The 21,898-nt window shown below is 44.9% G+C and overlaps 1 protein-coding gene across 23 annotated transcripts in view; it reads right to left on the bottom strand.

Annotated features, from left to right (window-relative positions):
- Positions 1-21,898, bottom strand: part of RYR3 (ryanodine receptor 3) — a 644,727-nt gene that overhangs the window by 250,483 nt on the left and 372,346 nt on the right. For 16 of the 23 annotated variants that reach the window (XM_053280309.1, XM_053280347.1, XM_053280383.1 and 13 more), the window contains 5 exons: positions 15,634-15,854; positions 10,596-10,686; positions 9,362-9,502; positions 8,149-8,330; positions 7,564-7,642 (listed from right to left, as the gene is read on the bottom strand). In XM_053280309.1, coding sequence (XP_053136284.1) covers positions 7,564-7,642; positions 8,149-8,330; positions 9,362-9,502; positions 10,596-10,686; positions 15,634-15,854 — 714 coding nt within the window. The remainder of the gene's footprint in view (positions 1-7,563; positions 7,643-8,148; positions 8,331-9,361; positions 9,503-10,595; positions 10,687-15,633; positions 15,855-21,898) is intronic. The other 7 variants (XM_053280358.1, XM_053280400.1, XM_053280426.1 and 4 more) reach the window with 3 other exon arrangements.

Raw genomic sequence — 21,898 nt, 5'->3', positions numbered from 1 at the left:
GAGCTTCGGCTATAGAGCAGTATATAAATGTAAGTGCTCTTGCTATTGCTAATCTAATCTTCTATTTAGGTGATGTACTACTTTCTTTTTTTACAGGTCCATTGATCTTATATCCGAGCTCTTGTGTTGTTATTGTTGCTGCACTGTACATTAGTTGGTTTGTTTCTTGCAAATTATTGGCTGTTATTTCTGCAAGTGAAGCATTGACATCTTTTAATACCTGAGCAAGTTGTTTTTTGGCAACTGTTTTTAGAGCTGGAAGTCGAACCCTGGTGGTTGTTTGGTTCATGTGCTCAGTTATTTTTTGCTTTAGTTCTTGTTGCTTTTCTGTTAAATGGCATTTGGGTTTTTGAGGTGAAGGCAAAGGGGAGGTTGCCTGGTTTTGATTTTGAAACAGTTCAACAACAGTGGCATCCTCGATTTCTAACACCTCCTTCACCTGCGCCTGAGCAACTGCTTCAGTTGGTGGTAATTCTTCTTCCATGTCTTGAGCCTGTGTTGCTCTTTGCAGTTCTTCCAGCTCAACTCCTGTGAATACTTTATTTCTTATTATGAATCTTCTCTGGTCTGCTAGCCTTTGTTCTGTGATTTCTGTATCTGGATGCTTCTCTTTCCAAATTTGGTACATTCTTTTTAAATAACCTCTTCTAGTTGGACTAGACTTGTAATAGCAGATCATTATTTCCTTGTTGGCATTTTTCGTATATTTTTTTCGGTTAAGCGACGTTTCTTCCAGTAACTTTGCTGTCTTCAGCCCTGCTTGCTCAACTGAAGATCCTGAGTCCTGTTGCCCACTTGCCACCAGATGTCCAGGGACTATAGCACCTGGCGAGGTCCTTGTTGACCCGGGCGACGACCGATCCGGTATAGATTTATTAAAGTTACGTCTCACCATATTGTTGATGGGAGAGGCACTCTTTGTCTGGCTCCTCTGGTGAGACCTGTCCAGTATGGTTGGACCTCTGGCATAGCTCTCACCTTCCTCAGAGCACGCAAGCCCCACAACCACGCCAAGGTAGTGCCTCACTTATTATTTCTTGTTTACACAGTCAGACAGGTGTTATTGACTGGTTTGTTTTATCCAGACATCGAGTCCTTCCCAAGGACCTGGGATGGCTGAATTTTATTGTCAATTTTTATAGATATCGTCGCAGAATATAGGCTCTTCCCAGTAAAGCTGATTTTTGTAATTGGCTGATGGTGATTTCTGTGACCCCTATGGTGTTGAGGTGCTCTTCAAGGTCTTTTGGAACTGCACCCAGGGTGCCAATTACCACTGGTATTATTTTGGTCTTTTTCTGCCACAGCCTTTCAATTTCAATTTGTAGATCTTTGTATTTGGTGATTTTTTCAATTTCTTTTTCTTCTATTCTGCTATCCCCTGGTATTGCTATGTCGATTATTTTGACTTGTTTTTCTTTCTTCTCGACTACAGTTATATGTGGTGTATTGTATTCCAGTGGGTGAGCCTGAGACATTTGCACCACACAGCGGTACCGGCCAGTGGCCGCTCTTGCCCTGGCCGATACCAGCTGCTGAGGGATGGGGCGTTGCCCCTTGGTGGGCCACTTACACATAATCCTGGGTACCCGGGCCACCGGGGTGTGTGTGCTGGGGGCACTAGCCAGTACGGGTGAACAGGTGTGGCAGGGATCTGTGCCGCCTGCTGGGGCACCTATGGTAAGTGCTGAACCTGCGGCTGGTTTCTACCCGAGGGGGATCTTGCCCTCACCGCGACATGCTCCCTATGGGGCCCTGGATCTGCCACTTGGGGACCACCTCTTGCCGGCTACTAGGGAAAAGATTTTGAAGGGGGAATTTGTGGACATGTTCTCGCTATAAGCATAAAGAAGGCGAATCGTACAAGGAGCACGAGGCAACAAAAAGAAAGCCAGTAGAGAAATTGTGGAACAACTGGCTTTCTGGCTATACCATTTATATGGGAGTGGTCCTAAAGGCACAGCCCGCTAGGGGCCTGGCCTTGGTTAAGTACTTAGACATCATCCATAGGGCGGTGTCAGATTTTTCTGGCAATGCATGGGTTAGATACAATGAAAATTTTAGAATGTGGACTGGGTTGGACCCCTCCTTGCCCTGGGAGGCACCCCACTTGGAGCATTGGGTGCGCATCATGTCTCCCACACGGCCAGCGGAGGGCGATAGGTCAGATAGCGGGCACCTGCTTTCCAAGCCGGGAGCTGCCGCTTCTCTGACTGCAGCGGGCCAGCAGTGGGTTCAACCCCAGCTGGTCTGTTGGGAAAACAACAGCAGCGGCCACTGAGGTAGGCAGACCTGCAGGTTTCAGAATGCCTGTGGCGTGTGTGGAGTCAAGCACCCGAGTTCTGCTTGCCCAAGAGCCCGGGGGTGGGGGACAGGTCCTAGGCCTTGGCCTGGTGGTGGTAAGAAGGGGGGGCCCCCAACACCCCCTCAGGGTAAATGGGCCCAGCCCAGTTAAATTGCCAGTTCTGGAGCAGCTATTATAAAGCTATCCCGATAGGAGGGCGGCCACCCTGTTGAGCTCTGGTTTCAGGGAGGGCTTTAGGATTCCTTCCACTTCACGAAGGGCCGCTTTCACGGCTAGCAATCTTAAATCTGTAACTGGTATGGAGGAGGTGGTGTTTAAGAAAATAGATAAGGAAGTGTGGGCAGGTAGGGTTGCCAGCCCTTTTGACCGCCCACCCTTTCTTAATTTGAGAGTGTCCCCCTGGGCGTGGTCCCTAAGAAGGCCCCGGGTGAATTTCACCTCATCCACCATTTGTCCTATCCTCGGGGGGGGGGGGGGTTCAGTTAATGATGGTATCCCTGACCATCTCTGCTCCGTTCGCTACACATCTTTTGATGAGGCGGTGAGCATGGTTAGAGGGAAAGGGGTCGGCGCCTTGCTGGCCAAATGTGACATAGAATCCGCCTTTCACCTGCTTCCCGTTCAACCAGATGACTTTGACCTGCTGGGCTTTGCTTTGCAGGGAAGTATTATTTTGACCGGGCTCTCCCTATGGGTTGCTCAATATCATGTGCATCATTTGAGGCTTTCAGCACCTTTTTGGAATGGGCGGTCAAGAGATTGGCAGGTTCTATGTCTACAGCTCATTTTTTAGATGATTTTCTTTTTGCTGGTAGGGCCAATTCCAGGGAATGTCACCTCCTTCTGCAGAGTTTCATGCAGCTAGCTAGGAAGCTGGGGGTTCCCCTCGCTCAGGAAAAAACAGAAGGGCTGGCTAATCGGTTGGCCTTCCTTAAGATTGAATTAGACACAGTGGCGTGTTACTCTTGCCTCCCACTGGAAAAGTTGGCAGCCCTGCGGGGTCTTTTGGGGGTGTAGCAGTTTGCACATAAGGTCACGCTTAGGGAGCTCCAGGTGTTGGTGGATCACCTCAGTTTTGCTTGTAGGGTGGTAGTGCCTGGTAGGACTTTCCTCAGATGTCTCTGTGACCTTATGGCAGGCCTAAGGGCCCCCCATCACAGAATGCGGATCACCGAGGGGGTTAGGGCGGACCTAGCTGTCTGGGCCACTTTCTTGGATGGCTTCAATGGCGTTTTGTTTTGGAGGACAGAGCAGCTACATGAGGCTGAACTTCAGGTTCACTCTGACGCTGTGGGGGGCATAGGCTTTGGGATCTATTTCCGGGGGTGCTGGTGTGTGGGTCGATGGCCAGCCAGCTGGGAGAGGGATGGTATTACATGGGACCTTACCTTCCTGGAGCTCTTCCCCATTGTCGTGGCGGTGCACTTGTGGGCTGGGGAGTTTGCTAACTCCACGGTCCGTTTCTGGTGTGACAACCAGGCGGTGGTCCAGGTGGTTAACTCCCAGACCTCCCGCTCCTCTAGGGTCATGGGTCTGTTGAGGGCATTTGTCCTGCAGTGCTTGAGGGCCAATATCGGGTTTGTGGCTAGGCATGTTCCCAGGCTTCAGAATAATATCGCAGATGCCCTACCTTGCTTTCAGTTGGACAGGTTTCGGGAACTAGCGTCGGAAGCCATGCGGAAGCCAAGCCCATGCCAGAGGCCCTTTGGAGGCTTGGTGTGTAGAGGCACGGCAGGCTATCGAGGCCTCTTTGGTGCCTGCTACCAGGAACAGTTATGGGGCGAAGATTGCGGCTTTTGCTGCATTCAGGCAAAGGGAGGGCCTTGCAGAGGAATGGCCAGTGCCCGTAGAGCATTTGATGCAGTTCTTAGTGTCTCTTTATGGGGCTGGTAAGGCTGCCTCTACTATGGGCGGTTATGCATCTGCTCTGGCCTTCGAGGCCCAGGTTAGGGGCATGCTAAATTCAATGGGGGACCCTCAGGTGAAGCGGATGCTTGAGGGGTGGTCTAGGGGGATGCCTAGTTGCCCCAACAAGAGGAGGCCCCTGACCCTTGCCACTCTATCGGCCTTGATCCATCAATTACCGGCTTGTTGCCTGTCTCCAGGGGAAGCGGCATTAATGAGGGCAGCTTCCCTGGTCTCTTTCTTTGGGGCATTCAGACCCAGCAAGGTGTTGCCCCGCAGCAGTCAGTCGCCTGCTGGGCACTGTCTGCAGCTCACAGATTTGTCCTTAGTAGATCAGGGTGTCTCTTTGGTTCTACGCGTCTCTAAGACGGATCAGAGGGGAAGGGGTCAGGTGATTCATTTGCACACGGCTTCTGACCCACATTTATGCCTGGTGGCTGCACTTCGGCAGTATGTATCGGGCCACCATGATTCATCTGGGGGCTTATTTGTTCATGAGGGTGTAGACCCCCTTACCCAGTATCAGCTGTAGGCAGTCCTGAAGAAGGCGATGACCTTTTGGGGGGTGTCGGCCTGAGGGCTTAGTCTGCATTTTTCCAAACTGGGGCAGCCACTACAGCCAGTCGCATTGGCCTGCACCCTAGGGATATGATGAGGATCGGGCGATGGAGATCCAAGGCGTTTTTGTGCTACGTGAGCTGAAGTTCCAGCAGTGGCCGTTGTTATCTGTTTCTGTTCTTTTGACAGGTGCTGGTGGGGTGGCGGCTCCAGTACGAGTGCCTCTCTGTGGCCATTCGCTGATATTTTGGGCATACAAGAGGGCCAGCACCTCCCAGTTTGGCACCCAACTTGGTTTGGGGCTTCGAGCCACAGTTGCCTGGCTGGGGTTGCGGGGCATGCTTTGGGGGCAGTTGCTCCCGGCATTAATTGATTATGTAGATAGGTATTCCTGTCCTGATGTTTTGGTGTTGCATTTAGGGGGAAATGGCCTGGGCAAGCGAACTGGGCTCTCCATAATCCAGCAGCCCTCTTCTGATATTATGTCCCTGTGGAATAGTTTCCCAGGTATACAAATTGTATGGGTGGAATGGCTGTAGGGTAGAGTTTGGTGAAGGGTGCAGTCTTTGAGGGGGATTGAGTGTGCCCGTTGTAAGGCATCTTCCACCAAAGGGAAGCTCATAGTTAATAATGGGGGGTATGTGTTGGCACAGCCGGACCTTTCGGCCTCCTTTTCCCCCTTATTTCTGCCTGATGGGGTGCATTGGTCGGTCATGGGTTGCGATTTATATTTATCTAATATTCAGAAGGGGCTTAGGGCAGTGTTGGAGAGTGGTGAGGCAGGACGGCCAAGGCTGACCTCCCTGTGTGGCAGGGACCGTGTGGGTTTGGGTTAAAAGTAGTGGGGGTTTAACATCAGTGAGCATCCTTGGATAGTTGAATGGGGATTGGTCAATCGCTCCCTTGTGGTTTGTGTGGCCCAGAGATGACAATTCGCCATGAACTGGCTTCAGGACTTTGTGAACCCTTGGGTTGCACAGTCCGGGGTGGGCAAAGGCCTAGAAGAATCCAGACCCCCTCTAGGTGGTTGGCAATGAGGGGGAGGTATCAGGCGGGTGCCTGATGCCTTCCTGAGCCAGGTTGTGTTGCCCAAGCAAGGCGCGGGGGAGGACTAGGGTGGCCAAACCTGGCCGTTGCTAGGCCCCGCACTGTCTTGGGGAGGTGGGCTTCCCAACCTAGTTCGCTTGCTCTTTGTTATATAATTCAATAAAGCTATGGCCAGTTTACCCATTAATGGTTGTCTGTGTCTTCTTGGGCTGGGGTCTGGGAACAATTACCTTTGCAGAAGCTATGCAAGATTTACCTTTGTAGAAGCTATGGGGGTTCTCCTTCATCAGGGCCTGTTCTTCTATATGCTTAACAATTTTATCCTGAGAATGCTTGCCATCAATTTGCCTGCAACCAACGTTAAGCTGACTGGCCTGTAATTTCCTGGACATGCCAATACCCCCAATCCCTTTATGAAATTTGGTGTTACATTGGATACTTTCCAGTCCTCCTGTACAGAGCCTGATTGTAGGGATAAGTTACATATTTTTGCAAGGTGGTCAGCAAGTTCACATTTGAGTTCTTTGAGGACTCTGATGGATGCCATCTGGCCCTGGCAATCTGTTAATTTTTAATTTTTCCAGACAGTTTAGAACATCATCTCTCATCACCTCTATCTGACACAGTTCGTTAGCCTCTGTACCTGAGAAGCTCAGTTCAGGCACAAGTATATGTTCAGTATCCTCTGCTGTGAAGACAGATGCACCAGCTGGAGGGCTGAAGTTGTGCAGCTCTGTACCAAATGAAAGTCTATAAACAGCTGCTGGGTTAAGTAAATTCTATGGAACTTATCTGCTGACCAGATTGATAAAGATAACAAGAAATATTTCAGGCTGGAACCATTTGGGAATAATTGTGTCTACCTTGGAAAAAGCCACTAGCCTAAAATTGCTGATCTATTAATATGGTCACAATCTACCATATTAAAACCATATTTCAGTTTAGGCAATGAAACAATGATCAGCCAAAACTGGGCTAAGAAAGCCAAGCCTGGTCTTGGCTGATCATAAGAACTGCTGGGAGCCACGTGGCTCCCAGGGTGGTACAGCAGCAAACCCGCCAAAAAGGCCAGCCTCTTAAACAGGGTTAAGGGAGCGGGCATGCCCTTACACCCATTGTTTTAATTGTCTGCTAGCACTGGCTGCTTGCAGCCAGGTCTGAGACTGCGGGGCTCCTGCCTGTCGCCAGGGGGATACCCACAATGCACTGTGCACTTGCTCAGTGCATTATGGGAGTTCCGAGGGCTGGGACAACATGTCCTGGCTCCCGACCCTCCACACTGTCAGAGGAGGCAGCTGCATGTCTGGGCATGCGACCTCTGTGCCCAGACCCAGGCCAATGACCGTTTGTGGTGAGGTAAGCTTTTCAAGCCTTCCTCTCCATACACCCTCTAGCCCTTTCTCACTGATCATGAGAAAGGGCTCTATATGTCCCAAAGAAAAGAAGAGCCATTCAATATAAATTATATTTACAATATTTTAAGAAAACATTTCTTCTTAGAATTATAAATAAATATTACAAATAAAACTATATATGCCAATGTTCTATTGTGCTCAGAAGCTGTCAGAAAATTCACAGCTATGGGGTGAGTGGGAGCAGGCAGAATGTGAAAAACACTATCAAAATGCTGCTCTGGTACAATAGCTGATGGAAAGGCAAATTTGTCATGGAGATAAATTGGACAGATTTCTAGCATTGTTCTTTAGTTGTCCTTTCCTGATAACTGTCAGGTTTATAATGATCCATACCTTGTCATAGGCCCATTTGTCATGTGTATGTTCAGCATACTTGTTGACAATATACTCCAACTTTTCAGGAAGAGTAAAGCTACAAAAAACAAAAGAGCAATGTTATTTACATATAATTTGTTTCAAATAGGCATATGAATAACTAGATGAGTGGTGAGATGTTTGCTCTAGTTTAACATATGCACAAGAAACTATGCTTTCTCATTATGTTTCTGTTTACAGGAAATATAACAAACCAGCCACTTCATTACAAAGGTGTTCCTTGGAGAATTGTAATAAGAGGTTGAATTGGAAGGAAGAGGTTATTACAGCTCCAGGCTACAGTAAGCACTCCATTCTAAACACTAGCACTGTTCCAATGACCATCAAGAGACAGGATGTCAGTCAGTTCCGCTCATAACCGACCTGTTAATGCAACATTGGCTTCAACAGAAGAGCATAACAAGGCTTATTATGAGAATTAGTATTCACAGAATGCTTTGATTTTGTATAACACTAGATTCTGTTACAGACATGATAAGGCCCCTAGGAGGCTGAAAGAAGAGTCCCAGATTAGTAATTAAGAGTAAGATTGTTATGACTCACTTCACTGTGTTGATAGGTTTGGGATCAAAGTTTCCTTCAGCATCCACTGAAGTCTGTTTTTCTAAAGTTGAGATAATTCGAGTGTCTAAATAATCTGGTGGCAAAGCCCCAGCTATAGCACTTAAACAAGGCAAGGCCATTCGGAAGAGCTCTGGATCGTACTTCTGCAGGAGAGATAGGAACTGGTTGGAAAGTCCAATAGAAAAACATGCAAAGTGTTAGTCAAGACCGCACAGCCATATGGAAGCAGCATTAGTAGATGCCGTTAAATGAAGAAGCAAATGTTTAAAATGCATGCGCATAGCAGAAAATCAAGCCAGCATAAGGGCCATATATATACATCATCCTTTGCATCAGAAGTAATTGTTAAAGGCTCTGTTCACAGTGATGGCAAAATCTGTGAATAGAAAAATAATCTAAAACTAGGGCTGATCTGAAAGGGAGAGCGTCTTTTGTGAATATTTTCAGCAGTGTGTCAGTAAAAGCACTCCTTTTGTCCTTTTGGGGGTGGGATTGTTTTCAAGGACTTGAAAATGTTTGACACTTCAGGAAGCAATTCCATCACTGTACATCAGATTATGTGTTATTTTTATATCTACATTTTTGGCATTCATATTTTTGAATATGGATATTAGCTACTTTCAGCCTAAACAGTGGGTGAGATCTTAATTATTTATCTATGCCATTTCAGAGAAGCTGACACACTCTTATTAGAAATTCAGTTTGGTAAGAGGTATTTTATATCAATATTAGCACAGAAAATGACTGTATTTCAAGACTTTACAGAATAAGGGGAGGATAATTATTTGGAATTTGAATTTTGCACATGTCATCAACAAAAGGAAGTTCATCTTAGTGATAATTTTCAGGACAAATGAAAGACAAAACTAAACGCAAATTCTATACTTCAAAAATGTAAGACTTCCATGTTGGCTGGATCTGTTAAGAAATGACAAAGTGTACACATTTATCTGACAGTGTGAGAAATTCGTCCCAGTTCTAAAATCTACTAAATCAGTGGGTCTGTGGATCTTGTTGTCTGAATAGAGCCTTTAGTAATTAAGCAGAATATTTTGTTTTGGCTAGATGGTTTTATTCTTAGTCTTTATAGAATTAAGTGGAAGCAGAATTCAAAAAAGCAATTTGTGCAGTGCAAAGGTAAGCTTTGTAGTGTTTCATTCTTGCAAATGTTAATCTGGATTACTACTTTTACCTTATGAGAAAGAGAATCAAAAGTTCCCCAGAAAAGTTTCTCAGTTAAATGTAACTCTTCTTCAGCTGCAATTCCATAACTCCCCCATCCTGAAGGCAAGCAATAATATTTCCAGCACTGCTCATAGTGATTTGTTAGAAGCTATGAATAGCAGAAAATATTTGTTATATATTAAAGGAAGAAGAATACTAGGACAAATTGACAAAGAGTTTTGAAGTACCTTTAGAGATTAACAGGTTTATTTCATCATAAGCTTTTGAGGACTACAGTCCACTTCATCAGATGCATGAAGTGTTATCCTCAGTTAGCAAGCATATATTTAAGTACATGGGACTAAACAAAGCTGGAAAACATTGTAAAGTTTTCCAAAGAACAAGGGAATGGGAGAGGTGTAATATGTGACCATTATTATTCAAGTTAAAAGGTAAGAAATTAAAGTACAGTGATGATTCACAACAGCAGAAATAGTAGATAAAACAGGCTTCCTGGCTATGCTAAGTTAACAGAAATATTGAAATAGGAACAATGGTTTCATTTTAGAGCTTGTAGATGGTGGACCCAGTCTTGTGAACAATGAGATAAAAAAAGCTATGGAATAAGAAAGGGGCTGTGGGTGGCTACTTTTAAGTGAGATGCATGAGATAACTACAGTAATAATTTACACCAACATACATAGGAGCTTTGCTGAATCAGGCCAAGGCCTATCTAGTTCAGCATCATGTTTCCCATAGAAGCCAAACATATGCCTTTGGAAAGCCCACAAGTAAAACAGATTATAGTACAGTCTTCCTGGTTGAACTAAATTACTTAATATGCATTGAGATAAGAAAATATGGTCTTTGTTTAAGCCAAAACAAATATAATCAATCCTCCTGAGAAATTCTAGTTCATTCGTTCCTTGCTGGGGTTTCCCTTTGAAGTTTCTTTGTTATAAAATGGTGGCTTTTAGGTCAGCAGCAGAGTGTCCTGGGAAACTGCAAAGTTTCCCCATGGGTTGGAGAATGCTGCTAGTCCAAAATGTCAATTTTCTGGTTAAATTAAGGGCAAAACTGAAGGTAGTCAAATGATAATATGCCAAATCCATACTTCAAAAAGGTAGAAGAGAAAGTGACTGAACACCAATGATTGTTACCTACAACTCCTAGAACCTTCAAAAAAAATTTGAAGAAAAAGAAACGAAAGCCCTAAAAATAATGAAATATTTTGTGTCATTAATAGTAATAGAAATATTTACCTTGAGTGGCATTTTACAATATTCATTAAGTAAAGGTACATCAAAAACTAGCCGTCGCAATAGCTGCTGTAGCATAGAAGGCCGTAGATGACTGTAATTGGGGGGGAAATCATCATTAGTAATCTGCATATATTTTGATAAAGCTGCAAGACAATAACAGGAGTGATTGGAATGCAAGACATTCAGTACAAGTATTCTGTAAAACAGATTCCCTAAAAGAAAAACAGGAGCATGATTAGAATCTGTTTATTCATGTAGAATGGAAACATTTGTTGGGTGGGGGGATCACTATTTAACCACTATGAAGCTAGAAAGCCAGCAGGAGAGGGGGCACTTCCCAGTGTATTGCATTGCACAGAGTGCCACATGTATGACTATTTGCTTCATGGGCAGAAGTCATGGGTATGTGCTCGGTGCAAGGAGCTCCTGGCTCTCAGGGAACAAGTTCGTTCCCTCAAGACCAAGGTGGTGGATCTGGAGAAGCTCAGAGAGACAGAGAGGCATGCGGACGAGACGTTCAGGGATGTGGTAGAGGCATCCCACTCCAGGGCTGATATCTCCACTGCTGTTAGGGAGAATGGAGGTCTCGGGGAAGGAAGAAATCAGTCTGAGGAAGAGGGAAACACTCGTTTAGAAGGGACCCCTTCCGTGGATGATGAGCCCATATCCTCTCGCACAGGGGATACTCCTCCAGGGGGTGGGGGCCTCCTTGTAGTGGGTGATTTGATCATTAGAGGTATAGAGAGATGGGTTTGTGACCCACGTGTTGATCGCACGATGACTTGCCTGCCTGGTGTGAAGACTGCAAACATCATGCAGCGTCTAGATAGGCTGTTAGGCAGTGCTGGGGAGGAGATAGGTGTCGTGGTGCACGTTGGCACCAAAAATGCGGGGAAATGTAGTCAGGAGGTCCTGGAAGCCAAATTTAGGCTGATAGGTAGCATTCTGAAGTCCAAAACCCCCAAGATAGCATTCTAAGAAATGCTACCTGTTCCATGCACAGGTACAATGAGACAGGCAGAGCTGAGGAGTTTCAATGCATGGATGAGACATTGGTGCCGGGAGGAGGGGTTTAGATTTGTTAGGCACTGGGACACATTTTGGGGCAAGCAAGGCCTGTACAAAAGGGACGGGCTGCACTTGAACCAAGATGGTACCAGACTGCTGGCACTTAAAATCAAAAAGGTTGCAGAGCAGATTTTAAAATGACACCTGGGGAATAGCCAACGGGAGCTAGACAGTAGCTTCGTTCAGCAAATGCCATCCCTCAAAGTGCGAGGGTGCAGAGGATTCAGATAAAACAGAAGGGGACACAGCAGAACCATATAAAGAGCAGACAGGAGCCTGTGCCAGCTGGTCAAAGAGTCAAAAGAAAGATAGCAGACACCAGGGAAGAGATTCAGCGTATAGGTGCTTATATGCCAATGCCAGAAGCCTCCTAGCCAAGATGGGTGAGCTGGAGTGCTTGGCTGCTAACACAGAAATAGATATAGTGGGCATAACAGAAACATGGTGGAACAGTGAGAACCAGTGGGACACTTATCTCTGGATATAAACTCTATAGAAAAGTCAGGGAGGGGCGCCTTGGAGGTGGAGTAGCACTGTATATTAAAGAAAGGATAGAATCTAACAAAGTAGAAAACATAGCTGGACCGGAGTCCTCCACAGAAACCCTGTGGGTGACAATACAAGGCCTGAAAGGAAATTTGCTACTGGGGACGTGCTATCGCCCTCCAGATCAAAACGCTGACAGTGATTGGGAGTTGCAGGAGGAATTCAGGGAAGCTTCAAGGAGAGGCAGGGCAGTAATAATGGGTGACTTCAATTACCCACACAAAGACTGGGTAAATTCACAGTCAGGTCATGGCAGAGAGGTCAAATTTCTAGATACGTTGAATGACTGTGCCCTAGAACAGTTGGTCTTGGAACCAACCAGAGAGAAGGTGACCTTGGACTTAATCCTGAGTGGCACCCAGGACCTGGTGCGGGATGTCAGTGTCAGCGATGCTTTAGGGAACAGTGACCATAATGCGATCAAATTCAGCATGCATGTGGGGAGAGAATAACCAAAGAAGTCTAACACAGACACTTAGAATTTCAGAAGAGGAAACTTCTCCAAAATGAGGAATATGGTGAAAAGAAATCAGAAAGGGAAAATGAAGAAAGTCACTTCACTCCAGAATGCATGGAGTTTACTCAGAACCACAATACTAGAAGCCAAGTTAGACAGTATACCTGAAAGGAGGAAAGGTACCACTAAGTCCAGGAGGATGCCAGCATGGATAACAGGTAAAGTCAAGGAAGCCATAAAAGGGAAGAAGACTTCCTTCAGAAACTGGAAGGCCTGTCCAAATGAGGAGAACAGAAAGGAACACAAACTCTGGCAAAAGAAATGCAAGGTGACAATAAGGGAGGCAAAAAGAGAGTTTGAGGAACATTTAGCCAAAAGTATCAAGGGGAATAACAAAAACTTATTTAAATACATCAGATGCAGGAAACCTGCCAGGGAGGCGGTTGGACCTCTGCATCTGTCTTCATGGCAGAGGATACTGAGCATATACCTGTTCCTGAAGTAGGCTTTTTAGGGATGGAGGCTAAAGAACTGAGTCAGATAGAGGTGACAAGAGATTATGTTCCAAACTGTCTGGAAAAACTGAAAACTAGCAAATCGCCAGGGCCAGACAGCATCCATCCTAGAGTACGCAAACAACTCAAATGTGAAATTGTCGGCCTCCTTGCTAAAATATATAACTTATCCCTGCAATCAGGCTCTGTACCAGAGGACTGGAAAGTAGCCAATGTAACACCAATTTTCAAAAAGGGATCGAGAGGTGATCCGGGAAATTACAGGCTGGTTAGCTTAACGTCCGTTCCAGGCAAATTGATGGAAAGCATTCTCAAGGATAACATCATAAAGCACATAGAAGAACAGGCCCTGCTGGGAGAGAACCATCATGGCTTCTGCAAAGGGAAATCTTGCCTCATGAACCTTTTGGAGTTCTTTGAGCATGTTAACAAATGTGTGGATAAGGGTGATCCAGTTGACATAGTATACCTAGACTTCCAAAGAGCTTTTGACAAAGTTCCTCATCAAATACTCCTGAGGAAACTTAGCAGTTATGGGAAAAGAGGACAAGTACATATGTAGATTGCTAACTGGTTGAAAGACAGGAAACAGAGGGTAGGGATAAATGGAGAGTTTTCACAATGGAGGGAAGTAAGAAGTGGGGTCCTCCAGGGATCTATACTGGGACCGGTGCTTTTTAATTTATTCATAAATGATCTAGAAGTAGGGGTAAGCAGCAAGGTGGCCAAATTTGCAGATGATAAGAAACTCTTTCGGGTAGTGAAATCCAAAACAGATTGCGGGGAGCTCCAAAAGGATCTCTCCAAACTGGGGGAGTGGGCAACAAAATGGCAAATGCGGTTCAATGTTGGCAAGTGTAAAGTGATGCACATTGGGATGAAAAACCTTAACTTCAAGTATACGTTGATGGGATCTGAGCTGTTGATGACTGATCAAGAGATGGATCTTGGGGTCGTGGTGGACAGCTCATTGAAAGTGTCGACTCAATGTGTGGCAGCTGTGAAAAAGGCCAATTCCATGCTAGGGATCATTAGGAAGGGGACTGAAAATAAAACTGCTAATATTATAATGCCTTTATACAAAACTATGATGCGGCCACACCTGGAGTACTGTGTACAATTCTGGCCACCACATCTAAAAAAGGACATTGTAGAACTGGGAAAGGTGCAGAAGAGGGTGACCAGATCAGGGGCTTAGAGCACCATTCTTATGAGGCAAGGCTACAACACTTGGGGCTATTTATTTTAGAAAAAAGAAGACTGTGGGGAGACATAATAGAGGTCTATAAAATCACGCATGGAGTGGAGAAGGTGGATAGAGAGAAATTCTTCTACCTCTCACATAACACTAGAACCAGGGGTCATCCCATGAAATTGATTGCCAGGAAATTTAGGACCAGCAAACTGAAGTATTTTTTCACACAACGCATAATCAACTTGTGGAATTCTCTACCACAAGATGTTGTGACAGCCTACAACTTGGATGGCTTTAAGAGGGAAATAACTTCATGGAGGAGAGGTCTATCAATGGCTACTAGTCAGAGGGCCACCTCCAGTCTCAAAGGCACTATGCCTCTGAGTACCAGTTGCAGGGGAGTAACAGCAGGAGAGAGGGCATGCCCTCAACTCCTGCCTGTGGCTTCAAGCGGCATCTGGTGGGCCACTGTGTGAAACAGGATGCTGGACTAGATGGGCCTAGGGCCCGATCCAGCAGGGCTGTTCTTATGTTCGTATTTAGAGAAGCAGTGACATAGGATCAGGAAGATTCTAATTTCAGCTGACTGTGCCATGATGGGATGAAATGAAGAAGATGATATTTCCCCCCTGCTGTTAATCTCAAATTTGACAACAATCTAGGACAAAGCAGTAGCCATACTGGGTTGTATTTGACCACATTAAAGTAGCAAATAGTTCTGGAGAGAATCTATGTGGTTGCTGAGAGTCAACACCAACTTGACGGCACTTAATCAATCAAGCAATCAATCAATCAATCAATGATTAGTTACTTGAATCACATCCTCACAGATTATAAACATGAGTTTTCCATTGCATCCTAATAATTTAGTACCCTAGACTAGTGATGAGCATTAACATTTTTTGGGGAAGTATGGAAAAAACACATGAATCATTACTATACTCACAATTTTCAGAAAAAGATGCTCAAGTAAAATGAGTAGAATGGAAAAGCGATGCTACCCTGTACATCAAATATATACTTTTGGGATTTAAGAGTAGAATGGGAAGGCATCAGGGATTTAAAACTATAAACTCCTACAGGGTAAATGGGCAGATTTACAAGAACAGCAGTACAGATCAATTTCCTCTAAACTAATACTTCCTCCACCTCAAAACAAAATTTGCATTGACAGAATATGATTTTTTTTAAAGTTAAGAATCACACTTATATAAAACAGAACACACTTATATAAAACAGTGTTGTATATATACTTACTGACATATAGCAAGCAAACATTCTTCAATAGTGTCTCTTTGGGCTTTTGTAAGAGATCGTCCTTTGGATAGTCGATATATTGTATGAAGCATGGAATCAATTAGGGAGACATAATGCTCAGTTCCCGAAAAGAGAGAAGCACACCTTGTGAGTAATGGAAACACAGCTGTGCAAATATATCTGTTCAGAGCAAGAGCTGTCTCCGTAGTACTCAAAGAAACCTGCATAAAGGATATATGCAGCAATTATGCATCGTTCATGAGGTAAAAATTGTGAATATAGAAACCTTTCAGGTTACAGAACATGACTGTCTGATCAACATATTTTCTACTTCAATGCAGAGTCTTAATTGTGCATAATGACACAAGGCCTGCACAACTTGACTACCAAGCAGGGCCAGCCAGCCCACTAGGGAGACTTGGGCAGTTGCCTAGGAGACCAATTTTTGGGTGGCACTGCCACCTGCCCACTCGAGCAAATTAATCGAATTTTGGTGGGCATGGGCGCCACCACTGCCCCCTGCCTGCCAGCAATGCTGCCTGCCTAGCTAAGAATAAGGGAATGCTTTGCTGTGCTGCTGCCAGCGCTGTAGCTCCCAGGGAAGAAGGTGAGTGGGCAGAGCTCTCCTCATGGGTTGCTTTCCTCCTCCTCCTCCCCACTTAGCATGTTCTGTCCCTCCCACCTCCCTGCCTCCCTCCACTTTGTTGCTGCTGCGGCTGCTGAAGCAGGAGCCTCCATCCTGGTTTCTCAAGTGCCTGAGCCCAAAAGTAAGTGATGCGTGCAACAGTTGGCTTGGCTGTAGTTGGGCCTGATTGATCACGGAGGGAAGCTCCCACAGCACCATTAAAAGCTGCAAGTCAGGAAGAAAGAGTTTGCTTGGCCCTGAGGCTTGCAGGGCCTGCACTGTTAGGGGAAGAGAGGAAGTGGCAAAAGTGGAAGGGCAGGCAGTGAGTGGGCTCCGAGTTCCTCAACTCTTTTCCCTCTCCCACTGTAGCCCCAAATCAGCATGGGGGGATAATAATAATAATAATAATAATAATAATAATAATAATAAATAATAATACAACACAAGTCAAAATAATTGACATAGCAATACCAGGTGATAGCAGAATAGAAGAAAAAGAAATAGAAAAAATAACAATATACAAAGATTTACAAATTGAAATTGAAAGGCTGTGGCAGAAGATGACCAAAATAATCCCAGTAGTAATTGGCGCCCTACGTGCAATTCCAAAACAACTTGAAGAGCACCTCAGCACCATAGGGGCCACAGAAATCAGGAGTAATTTAATCAGGATGTCAGCCAGAGTATTTAATCATGAGGAACTTTTACAGAAGGTTTAAATTGTGAGGGCATGAAGCAAAGGAGAGAAGTTGAAGAATTAAATGGGGATAAATAAACACACATACTGTTTAAAACAAACATAATCAATGTATATGTTTTTATTAAAATTTAAAAAATATAAATAAAAGTAGGAGTAGGTCCATAACATTTATTGCTTTTTGGATTTTGTATCCCATGGTTTGTCATATTGGAATTGGGCCTATTGTTATTCCTACACACTAACTCTTCCCCATCCATTAGCTATTCTAGATAGCCAGGGGCAAAAAGGTTTTAGCTGTCCCTTTAAAAAAAAAGGCACGGTGGCAGTAGCTGGGTGGGGGCAAGGGGAGCATTCCCCCCTTTTACATGAAGAAGAAGAAGAAGAAGAAGAAGAAGAAGAAGAAGAAGAAGAAGAAGAAGAAGAAGAAGAAGCAGAAAGCCTTGGCGGCAGCAGTAACTGCAGTAACTGCAGGGAAGGGGGAAGAGGAGCATTCCCCCCTTTAACTTGAAGAGGGGGGGAAGCCGCTGTGGCGGCAGTAGCTGGGCGGCAGTGTTCCACTGTGGCGGCAGTGTTCCATCTGGACTGTGGCTTCCTGTCCTGTGTATAGGTTTCTCATGAGAACAATGAGATGTTCTGGGACACCCATTTTCCTAAGGATATTCCACAGCTTGACATGGTCAATGCAATCGAAGGCTTTTCTGTACTCAATAAAGCACATATTGACTTCTTTTTGTTATTCTCTGGCTTTCTCTATTATCCAGCGTGAATCAGCAATGATGTCTCTTGTTCCTCGTCCTTTTCTGAAACCAGCTTGAACACCCGGCATTTCCCTTTCCACGTAGGGCTCTAATCTGCATTGGATGATCCTGAGCATTATTTTGCTATCATGTGAAATTAAGGATATTGTGTGAAGGTTTGCGCAATCTGTTAAGTCTCCTTCCTTTGGTATCGGTATGTAGAGTGACCACTTTCAATCTGTTGGCCATTGTGTCAGTCTCCAAAATTGCTGGCATATTTTGGTTAGAGAATTGACTGATTCTTCTTCTGTTGCCTGCCATATCTCTGTAGTTATTCCATTAATTCCTGTAGCCTTCCAACTTGGTAATGACTGGAGTGCTGATGTAACTTCATCTTCCTGTACTAGAGGTTCTTGCAAGTAGGGAATATCTTCTGGAGTACCTTGGATGTTGCTGCTCCTGCTGTACAGATTTTCAGTATACTCCTTCCATCTCTGTTTGATCTTCTCTGAATCAGTTACTATCGGTCCTTTGGCATTCCTTAACATATCAATTTGAGGTTGGAACGTCTTTTAGAGTTTAGAGATCTTTTGGAAAACCTTCCTTATTTTTCCTTGTCTATTTCCATCCTCAAGATCTTTAAAGATGCCATTGTAATACTGCTCCTTGTCTCTTCTAACAGCTTTCTGAAATTCCCTGTTAAATTCCTTCCTGAGGTCTTTATCTTTCTTGACTTTGGCTTCTCTCCTCTTCTTGGCAATTTCCATCATCTCTTCTGAAATCCATTTTGCTTTCTTCCGTTTCTTGGTTTTTGACAGTCTCTTTTCACATTTGTCCTTAACAACTTCTTTGATTTCATTCCACAGTTCCTCTGGTTCCCTATCAATGAGGTTCAGAACTTCAAAGCGGTTGCTGATGTTCTCCTTGAAAATGGTGGGTACATTCTCAAGATCATATCGTGGAAGCTGGATAGCTTTGTTTTCCCACTTTAGCTTAACTTGAAACTTGCATGTGAGCAGCAGTTTGTGATCTGTTCCACAATCGGCCCCCGGCCACGCTTTTGCTGTTATAACCGAGCTCTTCCACCTCCTTGCACCAATAATGTAATCAGTTTGATTTCTGTGTACTACTTCTGGTTATGTCCATGTGTATAGGCGCCACTTTGGTTGTATGAAGAATGTGTTGGCAATCAAGAGATCACTGGCTTGGCAGGAACTAATAAGTCATTCTCCTGCTTCATTTCTGTTTCCTAGGCCATATAGGCTGACTGTGTTCTCCTCCTTACCATTTCCAACTTTGGCATTCCAGTCTCCAACCACCAGCATCACATCTTGCTTGCACGTTCTGTCAATTTCATACTGGACTTGAGCATAAAACTCATCAACTTCTGCATCAGTCATTGGGGCATAGACTTGAAGAACTGTCATGTTAAAGGGTTGTCCACGAAACTGAATTCATATTAGTCAGTCACTGACCTCATTGTACCCAAGTACTGTCATTGCTATATCCTTCCTGACTATGAAAGCAGCACCGTTCCTTCTTTATTTCTTGTGTCCTGTGTAGTAAACGGTATCATTTTCTGACTGAAAGTGTTCTATTTCAGTCCACTTTAATTCACTGATGCCCAAGATGTCAATCTGTAGTTGATTCATTTTATCTTTCATTGTCTTGATCTTTCCCATGTTCATGCTTCTTACATTCCATGTTCCAATTGTAATTCTCTTCGCAGCTTCAGATTTTCTTTCCTCGCATGGCAACATCAGCCGCTAGATGCTAGTACTATGAGTAATTTCCACCAATTTCTTTATTGTCTAATTTGTTCTTTTAATTTCAGTTTATAGAAAAATAATTGCTTGAATTGATTGATTAAGTGCCATCAAGTTGGTGTCGACTCTTAACGACCACATAGATAGATTATCTCCAGGATGATCTGTCTTCAACTTGGCCTTCAACAGAAAAATGACAGAGTGCTATTAATTAGGAATGTGCACCAATGTTTTGGCAGGGTGGGGAATGGTACCTTTAAGCATGAGCAAAGCAGGACCTTACCCTGCTCCTCTGCTGCCCATCTGCTTTTCCAGGTGTGGTTCTACACCACTCAGAAGTCCGCACGTGGTTGTGGGGCTTCACTCAGCAGCCTATGTGTGGCAGTGGGATGCACATGGCCACCACGTATACACAGTGGCCATGTGCGTGGTCAGTATGATGTTGCTGACCACGCAAATGACTGCCACACATGCACAGTGGTCATTTGCATTCCTCCTGCAGCACATGGGTGAAACCCCGTGACTGTGAGCGGACTTCTGAGAGATGCAGCACTGCACCTGGAAAACTGGTGAGGCAGCTGCAGAGGAGGAGGCAAGGACCTGCTTTACACATGCTTAAAGGTACCACTCCTCACCATGCCAAAACATTCATGAACATCCCTGATTAATAGCACACTGTCACTATTAATTCCCTACTACTACTATTTCCTAGTATTAATTTCCTTAAACTACTTAGTCTTTGGTGGTGGGGTATAAAATAAATTTTTGTTTTTATTTCTTCAAGCCCCCAAAACAGCCAGGAAAGGGTAGGGGGAGCTCTCAGATGTGTGAGAAGTAATTACAGAAGATCAGTCAAAAGCATATTTTAATGTTCTGCATGTTTCTGATATCTTGAGGCTATTTTAAATTATTGTTCCAGATTAGAGTTTCGTTAAAGTAACAATTAAGTCATTAGTATTACTGATTATCTTTATTTAAATGTCATATTTAAATAATGCCAGGTCAAATAATGCCTTGCTCCTTTGTAACGCCAGGTCAGTCCAAAACAAATCTGAAATAATCCATGATTTGATCAGGGATGAAGGGGCTGACCTGGTGTGTATCACAGAGACTTGGTTGGGAGAGGCTGGGGGCCCAGTTTGGGACCAGCTTCTCCCTCCAGGGTACTCTGTAGAGGAGCAGGTAGGGGAGTGTGGGCGGGGAGGTGGAGCAGCTGTGGTCTTTAAGGAGAATATCTCCCTTACCAGGATCCCTATAAGAGTGTCTGATCATATTGAATGTGTGTACTTATGTTTGGGGACCAGGGATAGATTGGGACTTCTGTTGGTGTACCGATCACCCCGCTGCCCAACAGAGTCCCTAACTGAGCTCGCGGACTTGGTCTCGGGTTTGGCGTTGGAGTCCCCCAGGCTTATGGTGCTGGGGGACTTCAATATCCACTTCGGGACCGGGTTGTCTGGTGCAGTTCAGGAGTTCATAGCGGCCATGACAACTATGGGCCTATCCCAAGTGATCTCTGGACTGACATATGTTGCTGGTCATACTCTTGATCTGATCTTTCATTCTGATCAGGGTGGTGTTCCGTGGGTGTGATTTCCCCATTGTCATGGACGGACTACCACCTGGTTAAAGTCAGACTCACGGTTGCGCCACACCTCTGCAGGAGTGAGGGACCTATTAGAATGGTCCATCCAAAAAGGTTATTGGATCCAATAGGATTCCAAGAGACCTTGGAAGGATTTAATGTTGGCCCTGCCGGCGATCTGGTTGATGCCCTGGTGGAGAATTGGAATAATCAGCTCATCAGGGCAGTAGACATGATCGCTCCTAAGCATCCTCTCTGACCTGCTTCAAAAATGGTTCCTTGGTGTATGGAAGATCTGCGGGAGCTGAAGCAGCAAGGTAGGCGACTGGAGCGCAAGTGGAGGAAGACTTGACTCGAATCCGACAGATTGCGACATAGAGCACATTTAAGGATCTATGCTCTGGCAATACGTGCAGCAAAGAAGTGTTTCTTTTCTGCCCGTATTGCTTCCACAGGCTCTCGTCCAGAGGAGCTATTCCGGGTTGTGATCAGGCTAGTAGGGCCCCCTGCTCCCCTGAATCCAAATTTGGAACCATCAGTTGCCCGCTGTGATGTTTTTAATTAGTTTTTTGTGGACAAAGTCTCTCATATTTGGGTCGATCTAGATGTAGACTCCACAGTTATTGCAGTGTCAGATGCAGAGGTATCCAGCAACTCCTCTTGTGTGGTTAGAATGGATCAATTTCAGTTTTGTGACTCCTGTGGATGTGGACAAGTTGCCCGGAACGATGCGTCCTACCACCTGTCTGCTTGATCCTTGCCCAACGTGGCTTATACTATCTGGCAAGGGGGTTGTTGTTGAGAGCCTGGTGGCAATTATAAATACCTCTCTGATGGAGGGCAGGATGCCTC

Source organism: Hemicordylus capensis, chromosome 1 (assembly GCF_027244095.1).
Source record: "Hemicordylus capensis ecotype Gifberg chromosome 1, rHemCap1.1.pri, whole genome shotgun sequence".
Classification (NCBI taxonomy): Eukaryota; Metazoa; Chordata; class Lepidosauria; order Squamata; family Cordylidae; genus Hemicordylus; species Hemicordylus capensis.
Note: the sequence above shows the minus strand (reverse complement) of the source record. Positions and strands in the feature narration are given on the sequence as shown.